This window comes from Bemisia tabaci, chromosome 6 (genome assembly GCF_918797505.1).
Source record: "Bemisia tabaci chromosome 6, PGI_BMITA_v3".
Classification (NCBI taxonomy): domain Eukaryota; kingdom Metazoa; phylum Arthropoda; class Insecta; order Hemiptera; family Aleyrodidae; genus Bemisia; species Bemisia tabaci.
The window spans coordinates 25124078-25136735 of record NC_092798.1 but is presented as its reverse complement, the minus strand read 5'-3'; the positions used below and the strand labels follow the sequence as shown (position 1 = coordinate 25136735).

Sequence of the window (12658 nt, the reverse complement as noted above, 5' to 3'; positions counted from 1 at the left end):
AATGAAGAGTCTTTATAAACCAAATCGTTGAATATTGTGCCAGGCCAGGGCCCGACAGCTAATAGCTTAAAAAATAAGCTTTGGTTTTCTTTATCCCCAGAGTTCATTGGAGAGTAGGGAGATATTGCTACATGCTTGCTGTGTCTATAAAAAAAATTGGTCAAAATTACAAAACATTTGATAAGCTCTAGTGCTCTTGTAACATACATGCAAACTCTGAAGCACGCAACATGCGAAACTTAAATGGTTTTTAACTGATTTTAAATAAAACGTCACTGGAGATCACGAAAATTTTCTTCATAAAAAGGAAATTCACAAAATTTTTCCGATTTGAAGTTAAAGGAAGACCAGAATATTTATGTATCTAAGTCTTTTAGGGCGGTAGGACAAATTTTTTGATCAACTTTAAAGACAGAAAGACCAGGACACCTATAATTATCCAAACTTTTGAGGGTCAATGATGAGGAAAGTTTATTCACCTGTTGCATTTCAGCACTTGCTCTTTTACTGCTAATTTTGCGGAAAAGCGAGGCTTTGTGTTGACGACGTTTAGGATCTGCAGGGAACTCTCCTCGACGCTGAGATCTTTTCGCTCTTTGATGGGCTTTGCGAGATGCAGCCAGTTTCCCTTGACCTGGTTCTCTTTTACGACCACCAGTGCGGATGGATGTGTTTTCTAGTGGAGTCGCTCTTAGCGATGCTTTATCTCGGTTTGTCATGAGCAGCTGTAGGACATGTGTGTGGTATAGGCCTTGGACCGCTTCTCCATTAATATGAGTGATCAAGTCACCAGGGCGCAATCCAGCCTCAAATGCTGGACTACCTGGATCAACAGCCTGAAAAAGGGACAAGAGTTATCATCAAATCTTTTTCATAACAGGGTGTATCAAAATTTGAAAAAATTAAAAATACAATTAGGTTACTATTCCATTTTTTGCTTTTTAAAGAACTTAGAGGGCATGATCTTACAATTTTTTGTGATTGTCAGACCCAATCAGAATATTTATTCACACTCCCTTCTTTTTATTTAAATGAAATATGCTGGGTGTGTAAGTAAATTTAGGGAGATAATTCTTACCATGTGGGGGGCGCTGTTTAGTTGCAATCTCAACTGACACGCTTTAAAATTTATAATGATATTTATGTAGAAATTTTACAGACTTGTCGATCTAATTGTTTTAACTTTTAAGGCGCAAATAGGAAAGGAATATTACCAGAAAAATTCTTAATGACTGTTTTTACTTTTGAGCACCCTTTCAGGATATTGCTTATTATTTGCCATATCTTCATCAGCCCTTACAGAGATCCGATCCATGAAATTGAAAGTTAAGTGATGATTAATCTTACCTTAACTAAATGGTGCATTGTGTAGAAATCTGAATCACCATAGTACACACGTATCGTGTGGACAGTGAATCCAAATCCTGAGGGCCCCCGACGAATAATGATCGGTGGTTTTAATGAATTGACTAAAGGTGATAATTCCCGACAGGGAGATGTATCTCTAGAACTTGCTGTGCTTGAACCACCGGGAGACTGTATAGGTTGTGGAAATTCATCTGCAAGCACCAAGAGACATTTTTGAATGAATATCACATTAAAAGAACTGACAAAAAGCTATTTACTGCAAATGACTGTTTGGTTACAATTCTCATTCTTTGGTACACGTTATGAAAATTTCATCTTCTAAGGTGCATTTTCTTTGATGTACGTAATTTTATGAAGGTAAATTTGATATTTTATTTTGTTTCTTTAAGTGTTGCCAGCCATGCCAGTCATACTGACCGATATTAAAAGATCTTGCGATTGCCAAACCAAGGCGCCAATTTCGACCAAGAAACGGTCACTCCTGTTGTCAGGCTCCCATGAGGCCAGCAAATGTCGCAGTTGTTGCTTAAGGCCCATGATGAGTATCCTTATGTCTCACAACTGGTATGCCCCTGCGGCAGAATGCACTGCTATACTTTTGCTTTTGTGGGGAGGGAGGAGGGAGGGGAGGAGAAAGGAGGATCACCCTGGTACCACAGGAAATATGCACCCTAGACATCCTGGCAATCAATGTGTTGAGATTAAAAGATTGTTTAGAAATAAGATTAAAATAATGTTTTTCCCATGTTTGAATAGATACTGTTGTAGTCCTTACCTGAGGGAATCATGAGAGAGAGACCTGAGGCAGAGAAACTTTTTATCACAGCTCTTGATTTTTGCTTGCCTCCAAGAGAGATTGGAGAAACAGCCATCCGCAATAAGTTAGATTTATCGGGAGAATTCTTGCTCTTTTCAAAAACAGCAGATAGATCTTTGTGCATATCAGGTGATGAGACTGATTGTAGTGTGCCTGATGTGTCACTGTTAATGAAGAAAATTAAGATAAAGCATGATTGAAAATAAGAAGAAACAAAAAACAGCATTGAAATAAATTTACTAAAGGAACAAAGCGGATAAAGAATGGTGGTTGCATTTTGTACCCTCTGGACGTCACATGGTATCGGGTACATGGGCCAGCCGAGGCCGGGGGAGCCGGCTCAACCTCGAATTGCACGGCAAAAACTGTACCCTCTTGACGTCACAGCGCTTCAAGATGGCAGCCAAAATCGAAATGCTACCTTGCATTCTTTATCCGCCTTGCTAAAGGCAGACTCAGTTAGTATTTGATAATTTTCAATAATTCAAATTACTAAAAGTTGCTTGAGACTTAAATCAAATGGTATAGTGATGGAGTTTTTTCAACGAATTTTAGAATGAAGTCATTCCATCTAAACACAAATTCACACTTGGAAACTTAGATTAGTTTGTTCTCAAAAAGTCTTGACTTGAAAAGGGAGGAGTTGGTTCTAGTAGAACCTTTCTATCATAAAAGAGGGGAGGGGAGAATAGGGTGGTAAAAGAACGACAAATCCATGATCTTTATAGTTAAAAAATCTAAAATAAATCAAGTCATTTATGAGAAGATTTGTAAGTATTCAAAACTTCTCGATTTTAAACACTACCCCAGTAGCGATCTACAGGAAAGTTTGAAGGTTGATGTCAAAACACTTACTGAGATTGGTCTTCCTCGACTGAGATTGAGAAACGTGGCAACTCCTCTTTACTATGGAGTCTCCTCTTGCGGTGGATCTGGGGGGAGACATCATCACTATCTGTTTGCGACGACTCCGGTGTGCTTATGGTGAAATTAGCCCGATTTGTCAGAGAATTATCTCCACTTCGAGGACTGTTTTCCAGATCTGAATTATCGTGACCATTACTGGATTCCTGTTGATCTTCCGATTGGCCTGCACAAAAAAAAGACAATGGTTATTCGTGTTTGGAATAAATCTCACTGCAAAAGTGTATAGATTTTTGAGTCATTGATGGTTTTTGGTCTGTAAATTATGAATCAAGAGAATTAAGATGTATTTGACATCTTCTTTAAACCACATTTAAATTTAATCCACAAAAAACAATTTATGCTTTTTTACCATTGAAAGAGGAGATAGAATAGAGAACTTGTCTAATGCTGACTTGCTTTTGGATTTATAAAGTTTAATTTGACTGGATTTCCTGCATGTTAGCTTCCAAATATTCTTATTTATAGAAAAAAGTTAACAAAAATATATGGCTAAGATTGCAATACAATTTAAGATTACTCTGAAGGACTTCTAATCATGACATGAGAGGAAAGAAACAGGAATATATTCTAAATTTTAAGGATAAAGGAAAAACAGAAATAAAATATTCAATCATGGTGCTCTCGCAGTCATCAATCAACGTTGGGATAATTATCCTCATCAAATAATATGAATGTAGATGAAACCAATGATAAGCAGGTATTCTACAGCGCATCTTTATTGCTCAAGAAACGTACTTTTCCTTTGGAGGGACTGAAAATATTGACAATAAAAAGACATAAGTCTCTCAACTTAATTACCTGAGTCTCCAACAGTAAAAATTGCTTTCTTTACTGAAGAGCCTATAGTATCTTGAGGTGGGACAACTTTCCGATACTGAGGAGAGCAAGAAGAGAAAGATCCCAGCAAAAACGTCTCGTCATTGTCATCGGTATCTTCTCCAAGGTCATGGTTGTAGCGATCAAGCCGTGCTATGTACAGAAAAATAGGGATAATTTGGATTTAATTTTGTTAAAAATATACAAAAATCAAAAAATAATCACATATAAACTACGTTTTGATTAATTTCAGTAATTCTTTGAATTTTTGCTCAGGGAAAAATGCTACATATCAAGCTTAGTAAAAAAAAGTCAGACAACTTCAACAAACTTTCTACATTTTTTTATTTTGGATGGTTGGACAGATGAGACATACGTCTTCTACATGCATTGACTAAAAAAGTTTCTAACTTTAAGCAGAAATCAAAATGGATTAAAAATCCGATCCAAAGAAGTTAGAGCTCATTGCAAGTATGATTTTGATCATAAACTCTTAAAATAGATTCAACACACATTGGGCATTACATAAAAGTGACTTACAATCAAAATAACTGGTGTCCTCATCGTTTTCGAGTTGAGGAACAAACTCTGCTTTTTGACGCAAAAGTGAATTCCAATCAACTCCATAGAAATAGGGATGCTCTTTAACTTCATGCGGTCCTGCGCTACCCAGGCGATTGCGTGCATTTTGCTGCAGAAGTGCTGTAATGATGTCTTTTGCTTCTGCTTGAATGACCCACTCATCATCACTTGGCCATTCAATGTCGTCTGAAGACAAAAAAAAATTTTGATTAGTAGGAATTAAAAAATATTCAAACATCCATGTAATAAAAAAACCACAAATATCAGTGGCCAAAGTGCAACTGGAAAACGGCTAGTTTCTTTTGAAAAGTAATTTATGTAATTCCTTGATTTTTTCCTCCATTATCAGAATATATTCAGTACAAATTTCAAGCCATGGAGATGGCTTGGTCCTCTTCGAAAAAATAAGATAATAGTTCAATATTGAATCACTGCAATGGAGGTACGTGGTTTTGCACTTAGGCTATCAATACAAGCTGCTTCCACAACACTCTGTGACAAAACTTAGCCACCCCAGTCCCCTATTCTCCGTAAGTCCTTGAAACGTTTTAAAGGCTCTTCAAAATGACTCAGATGAATTGGATGAATTTCTGGGGTAAAGTTTCTACTGCATGATGAAAAAAAGCTATGCCTTACCATTGACAACATGGGCAAATAGTTCTTCCGGAGTATCGCCAAAAAATGGAACGCAACCAACCAGAAACTCATATAAAATAATTCCCATCGACCACCAATCCACAGGCTTGCCATAACCTTGCCTGAAACATAAACAATAACAATATTGAAGATACAAAATGCCAATATGAAATGAAATTCAGTGATACCCAGATTGTCCGACCACCAGTTATCTAACTACTGATTATTCAACTCATCACTTATCAAATATAATCAATGTTGAGTTTTAGGTCAAAAACAAGCTAGCTAACACAACAAAAACTGGTTTTTTGAGCAAATTGAATACATATATGGTTTTTTCCCCCAATTAAATTATTATATTTTACAAATATGATAGAAAATTGGCTAGGCTTGTGTTTTGTGGTTACAAACAGAACTTAAAATGACATTTTTTCAGTCTGGAGTGATATTTATCCACCTACCTTAAGATTACTTCAGGGGCAATATATTCCGGAGTCCCAAACACCTGCTTGTCAGAGAACTGTCTTGCATCTCGGTCAATGTAAACTTCATACAAGTTTGTAGCCACTAGAAAAACAAATCATTCAGATGTAAATACTAAGTAAATGATGACAAAGATCAATAAAAAATCAGAAATTAAAATTCATAGAATTTAAAAATAGTTTTCTGCCATGAATTTTTGGAGCCAGTCAGAAAAATATCTTGTTTAGAAGTTGATGTTCAAACTTCTCAGTATGTGAATCATTTTCTACTAAAATTTTGAAAAAGAAAAAGAATACTGTTCTGGTTTCGAGTGTTGGAATTTAAGGGAGAGAATTAATGAGGGGGGAACTTACATGACATCAATCCCATTTTGCTCAGACCAAAGTCGGTCAATTTGATATGACCAGTTGCAGTGATAAGTAAACTGAAATCAAAAATGATATATGAAAGTTGAGAACAAGAAATTTTAGAGCTAAAAGGAGGATTATCATACGTTCAGATAATAGCAAAAAATACCCTTGGAGCAACAAATGAAAGTCCAATTGCTGAGAGGAACTATGAGTCAATGAATTAAATGGAAAAGTACTTTTTGACTCTTTTCATTTGCGTATAGTTCCTTTTTGCAAAAATATAAATCCAATTCAGAGTTTCATATTCTTGAGTGGATATCACAATAGGTTTAACCAGAATCAGTAACTCTACAGCTTGCTCAACTTAATTGCACTGAAAGTTCATGCATGAAAGATTTAAAGACCCTAAAAAAAAGCACGACAGCAGTGCATGATTTGATAAAGTGCTTATTGTGTCGTTTTAAGAACTCCTCACAATATATCACCCTGGTATGTATATAAGTGACTGAGATAAAAACATGAGTGGTGTATACTTCTGCGAAAAAGTTGGTATGATAATAATTCTTTGTTAGTAAATTACGTCAGGCTTTTTTCTTGATTTTAGACCCCTCTTCTTTGTCGAGAGCCTTAAAACCCTGTGAAAATGTGTCAATATAAAACAAAGAAAAAACTCTCCTTGAAACTTGTAAGGAAGAACTGAAACAGGGGGGTGAGAACTGGAAAAAATTGCAATTTTACTGCTTAAGTATTTAAAGATTCTATTATTTTTCAATTTAAGGTATACAGTAAAAACTTACTTGTCTGGTTTTAAATCACGATGAACGATACCATAACTATGCAAATATTCAACTGCTAATACAGTCTCAGCAAAATAAAATCGAGCCATGTCTGGTGGGAGAGGTCCAATATTTTTCACTAATGCTGCGCAATCCCCTCCTTCAACATACTCCATCACTAAACATAGATGTTTCTGGAAGGAAAAATACAAACTTTCACGTGAGTATGCACAAGATAATATAAAATGCAATGCAATTTGGTTGGATGTAGACAATTTTGTATGCTAATCATAAAATTGACACTTTTGTGTGCGTACTATTCTCTGATGAAAATAATTCTGGGGAACTTACTGTTTTCTACCCCTGAAACTGGGGTAAGTTTTTCGTTGAAATCATCATAAAATACACTAACTGAGTCTGGGTTCACTGTGAACTCTTCTGCCCACATTTCCAACATTAAATTGTTTCTTCAAAATACTGCTAAGGAATGATAACTATTCAGAGGTTTTCTAAGTATACATCAGATGCATGCTCTCCGCTCAATTCGAGTCTTGAGTCCTTATACACCCTGAGTTGTGCAATCTTGGATCATGGATATCACAAACGGGCAGGAAAATTATACGAATAGTAACGTTCCTCATCATCATTGGTCCACTCATTCCTGGATTCTTTTCCTAGATTTCCTCTCTCACTCCATTTGTTTTTTCCTTAGTTCCAAAGTCCATTCTGGTTTATAAACTTTACAACCCATGTAAATATAATCTTTGTGCCCATTTATGACAACCATGAAACCTAAAATCAGAAATGGATTCTACATTGTGCTACTATGGCTATAAAGGGACTCGATTAGAATTCATTTCATCATAGTGCTACTGGTCAATTGTTAGAACACATTTTGCAATTAGGAATTTCAATTTATGCCTCATTTATGACCAACATAAATGCAAATAGTTCCCCTAAGCAGATAGGTAATTTTGTGGATGAAGAAGAAATGAATGCTCCTCAACGCAAAATTTGGTCCATCCAGTCTACTAAGTTACTGAAAGTTGAACTAAGTAAGTTAGGAGATGCTAGGGTATGACGATATGGGTAGAGCACTAAGTCATGAGGAAAGAGCAGACGATATAGTACAGCATTTACAGATAAGTTGTCAGAAGAGGTGCAATAAATCATGATAGCTTCAAAATTTGAACACGAGACCCTTCGAATTCTGAGACATGCGTACATCCAGTGTAGGTTTCAAGAGGTTCTTTCAATATTTTTAGAATTTTATGAGTTTGCTTCAGTCGAGGAAGCAGAATGAAGACACACAGAATAGAGACATGGGCAAATAATGACTCAACCTCAAGTAGTTTAATTGATGAGGAGTCGAGTTTTTTACGACATGAGATGCTCGAGTAGAGAAGATTTTGAAAGAATGAGCTCTCTTGGATATTTCTGGAGTGAGCTGGTTCACTACAGTTTTTTTGGGAGCCTAAGATAAATGCTTAAGATACTGGAGAATGTGATGGTTATCAAAGAGGTGCACGCCTAAAAATACAGAAATAACCATCCACCCAAAGTTTTAGAAGGAATAATCGATGCATTGATAGGTTTTTCTATCTTGTTTTTAGAGAAAGGTCACAAAATAAAGACCAAACATATGCTCAGTAGCTGGTTCCTTGAAAAATTGGGAATGAGAGTTTCTGTTGATGCCTTTTATCACCGTTTGAATTCTCCACCTAAAAGATGTAATTTGAAATCCATTAAAAGGCACAATAAGCTAATAAACTGCGATAAGCAAAACCACGGTATTGAATTCAGGGATCATGGGTACGGACTCAACTCACCTAAAAATTACTTTTACAGTTTAAAAAGAGCTGGGCTGATTTTAATGACTCATAGCCACTTAAAGGATCAAGTGAGTGAATGTTAAAAGCAAATGGATTCTTAAACATTATTATATCACTATTGATTTTATACCTTTGTCTCAAAACTGCAGTACATGCTGACCACGAATGGGTTATCTGTAAAACTCATGATGTCCCGCTCTGCAAAGACTTGCTCAATCTGATTCCTAAGCATCAGGTTATTTTTGACAATCTTCTTCATGGCAAATCTTTGTTTTGTCTCTTTGTGCCTCACAAGTGACACTGCGCCATACGCTCCATTTGAGATGAGCTTAATAAAATCGAAGTCATCTTCACACGGTGCCTGAAATGGACAAAATTTAAGACCATTAACAAAGGTACAAAATTTAATGAATATAAGAGAGCATTCCCCTACACTTCCATTATTTTCTTCCTTCATAAGTCTGCTTGTGGTGGAGAAGGTATTCACTCAGAATATTTGAGATAAGCTTTTCAGTTTTGCTGATTCAATTATCTTCAATGGAATTAAACATCTATGGATTCAATAAAAACATGATTGTGCTTCATACAATGTAGTTTTAACTTAGTGCCGTCCATTTCAATTTCGGGAGGAGAAATAAAAAGAGTGTATATATGGGGACGGCTCAAAAATTCTAAAACACCAGTAAAAAATAAGAATATTTCATAGTAGAAGATGTTTGAGCAATTTGGTGCATACTTTTTCCACATACATATGTGGAGAGACCAACTTGTAAAATGATTGGCAATGCTGAAAAAGAACAAAGAGAAGGTTCAGAAATAAATGATGGGTGAGTGTGCCCTTACTTTTGAAAATTTTGATTCCTGCTTTGGGGTGGATGTGCAAGGGGGACAGATGTTCACTCTCTCTAATGAACCAGCACCACAGAGCCCTCCATGCTGTATATCTGAAATGAAGACATTAAACCGTGACAAGTCAATTTGATTGAATTTAATCAAACAAGCAATAAAATTCCACTGACTGTCTTGGAAATCTATCTGATGGAATATCTGATGGAACTTACTTTCGTTATCACTGATTGTGAGCATTTACTCTTACAAATGTCCCAAAATTAATAATAAAAGAAAACAAATTGGGGAAAATTCCTCTTCCAATAAAAATAAACATAAAAAAGATTTGAAGTTTATTGAAATAAAGGGCATAGGTTAAGGATTTCTGACGATGAGGCATTTTTAATGATATTCAGACAAAAAATGTCTGAATAGTCTCAATTTTTAGATTTGATAAGCAACAAAACAAAAATCATTACTTTCAATAGTTGCCTTTTGGTTCAAGTTTGCCACAATCTGCGATAGGGAGATCAGACATTCTTTGCACCCCTAGAGCACAAGATAAAATATTAAAAGATTTAAGATTCAAAAGACTCTCTCCGAGAGAAATTTCCAAGGGATTTTAACAATTTTAGATCTCAATTTGATGCTCTTTGTCTCAGTGAAGAGAGAAGAATAATGACCTCCTTTCATTAACTCATCAAATTATTCAGTATACTTGGAAAGAGAACAAAAAGAGAATCAAATAAAATACTGGAAAGGGAACAAAAAACTACACATACCTGTGATGGGATCTCGATTGAGGCCTAGCTTACTAATTATGTACTGAGGAATGTCTGCTTTGATTGCTTGGTTAAGTTTTGCGTGTCCTTCTACTTCTTCCAGAAGATGGTAGAATTCCTCTGGATCAAACTCTAGGCATTCGAGTAGCCGCGCCGGGCGGGAGATAATTAGTAAGAGTCTGTTGATTGTGCCAGTTAAAAGCTGGACAGCTTCTTGAGATTTTTCTTTGGTCTGTAACAAACAGAAAATATAATGAAAATATATCCTATTTGAAAAAGAGGACACAATATTACTATCAGGGGGTGGCAACTTTTAAACTATCATATAATATATTTTGATGTGACACTTATCCTCTTCATTCTGAGTACCACTGACCACTTGAAATCTTTTCCCAACTCAAGTGGTTCCACACTAAATGATTAGCTCTGACTTATCACAAAACCTGAGCAGCTCTTCTACTCTTCAATGTACGTCTTCAACTGTGATCACATTCTGAATACGTGAGTGCTTATGTCAAGAATGACAGCCAATGCTGCGGAGATTTAAAAGCAGCACTGCCAACATGTGAGGCTGTGCTGCTATTTCATTGTAGAAACCGTTGATTTTGGGCTAGAAAAATGTAAGTTTTGGTCTTTCAATGAATATTTTCTTCTGAGATATTAATTGCAGTTCAAGGCCGGTCATTCACAACTCTTAAAAGCCAATTTCAGCTGTGGCAGCTGGACCCTAACTAGAACCTTGCAACGCAGAGTTTGATTCCCTGCAACTAGAATACAACTCCGTTATTCACTGCTTATCGTTGCTTGCTTTATGTTTGGAGTAATTCTTTGGTGTTGAAGATAAGGTATTCATCAAGAGCTTCTATAGAGAGTTTAAAAGGCCCGTATGAATGGAAAATTTTCGGTTTGTCTCAGCAATTATTTTTATACCTACGATTGCATTATGTTACACCCTCCATCATCGTTTAACAAGCACCTTATTGGATAATTTCAAACTAAGTAGCTTCTTCAGATTTTGAGTCCTTCCGGACAACAGTATGAGCAAAATCCTTCCAATGAAATTTTTCCCCCTAAACATTGCTTCGCCTGATGATAACAAAATCAACTAGTTTGAGATAAAAATTTGCATTGAAACTGAGGATGACAGGAAATTGAAAAGGGACAAAAATAATCAAATCATTCTGAAAGATTTTTTGAGTGAAGTTGTCAAGAATCTGGGTTGCAAACAATGCATCATTAGTGAAATTAAAATTTTTAGTAATAAGGAATTTGAAACAATAAGAATTTTTACTAAAATGTTTAGTGAAATAATTTCTAAACGAGATATGAAAAAAACACACCCTGAGTTCAAAGGCAATGGTCCAAACAAACTCAATTCAAGCATCCCATTCTCTAGTCTCTTTCATTAAGAACATAAATGCTTTCCAGGGTACATCAAATTAAGAACAATACGGTAGGTATAAAGCATTGCCCACAGAATATGCCTGAATCAAGAGCAGAGAGTAATTTGCATTTTCTTTGCTTTAAAAATGAACTCATCTATTTTATTGTTCAGCATATCATTTTGAGTTTATTGTTAACTAGACTAAATAACTTCATGACTTGGTTCGTTTGGACGATAAATAGAATGAAATTCATTACAAAAGAAACTAGAGGATATCAGGTTGTGGGTATGATTAGAGCCAATAATAAGGACACATTTAACCCCAAATAGTTTCTTTGTGCTTAATGTGCCTAAACAGTGAAAAGAGTAATAAAAAATAGCAAAAGAATAAAGTCCTATGGACTAAGACGCAAAATAAAATGATGAAAAAACGAGGTAAGAATTTCTGCAATCAATCTTTACGATAGCACTTTTAAAATCCACAGAATAACACCTGGAGGCACTTTTCAAGACATCAACTTCACAATTTTTACATATAAATATGCGAATGTGAACACTGAAAAGGTAAAACTTACTTCACATAGTAAAAGAGCCAGATCATAACACTTTTGTTCAATTATTTTAAATAGTTCTATTTTTATAAGACTGTAAACGTGGCAGTAGTCAGTCATCGTTTCTGACTTCATCGCGCACCACTAGTCACACAGACCGAGGGTTAAGTTGCTTCGCTGGAGTACACTTGCATACTGATACTTCTCATCCTAAGCCACGTGTAGATAAATACAGCTCTCAAAGCTCTACCAAGATAAAGTCAAGTTAGTAAAGCTCCCTGATATCCTATGCCTCTAGTGACAAGTGCTCCACTTGTGAAAACTTAGTCCGGTAAGGTGATGTTTTCAGGTCAAGGAACGATTTAAGAGACATCTCACGTGTAGTTTGAGAAAAATGCCCAACGTCTTAAGAGATACCTTTTGCAAAGGAAAGCAATTTTAGAGGCTGTCGTGAAAAATAACATTTTTTGTTCTATTTGGGGGGGGGGGGGAAGGGGGGTTTATTATTTAGAAGGACTTAACTTTT

At 35.8% G+C, this 12658-nt stretch overlaps 1 protein-coding gene across 2 annotated transcripts in view; it reads right to left on the bottom strand.

Moving 5' to 3' along the window:
* dop (microtubule-associated serine/threonine (MAST) protein kinase dop) overlaps positions 1 to 12658 on the bottom strand; it is a 36251-nt gene that overhangs the window by 8329 nt on the left and 15264 nt on the right. Inside the window, exons 1-14 of one of the 2 annotated variants that reach the window (XM_019059204.2) lie at positions 12157 to 12347; positions 10198 to 10429; positions 9431 to 9531; positions 8718 to 8948; positions 6777 to 6949; positions 5983 to 6053; positions 5608 to 5713; positions 5147 to 5268; positions 4469 to 4696; positions 3911 to 4081; positions 3041 to 3275; positions 2144 to 2349; positions 1348 to 1559; positions 480 to 836 (exon numbers count right to left, since the gene is read on the bottom strand). In XM_019059204.2, the coding sequence (XP_018914749.1) occupies positions 480 to 836; positions 1348 to 1559; positions 2144 to 2349; positions 3041 to 3275; positions 3911 to 4081; positions 4469 to 4696; positions 5147 to 5268; positions 5608 to 5713; positions 5983 to 6053; positions 6777 to 6949; positions 8718 to 8948; positions 9431 to 9531; positions 10198 to 10429; positions 12157 to 12267 (2556 nt within the window). In that variant the 5' untranslated portion in view covers positions 12268 to 12347. Of the gene's footprint in view, positions 1 to 479; positions 837 to 1347; positions 1560 to 2143; positions 2350 to 3040; positions 3276 to 3910; positions 4082 to 4468; positions 4697 to 5146; positions 5269 to 5607; positions 5714 to 5982; positions 6054 to 6776; positions 6950 to 8717; positions 8949 to 9430; positions 9532 to 10197; positions 10430 to 12156; positions 12348 to 12658 lie in introns of those variants that run through there. The other variant, XM_019059203.2, reaches the window with a different exon arrangement.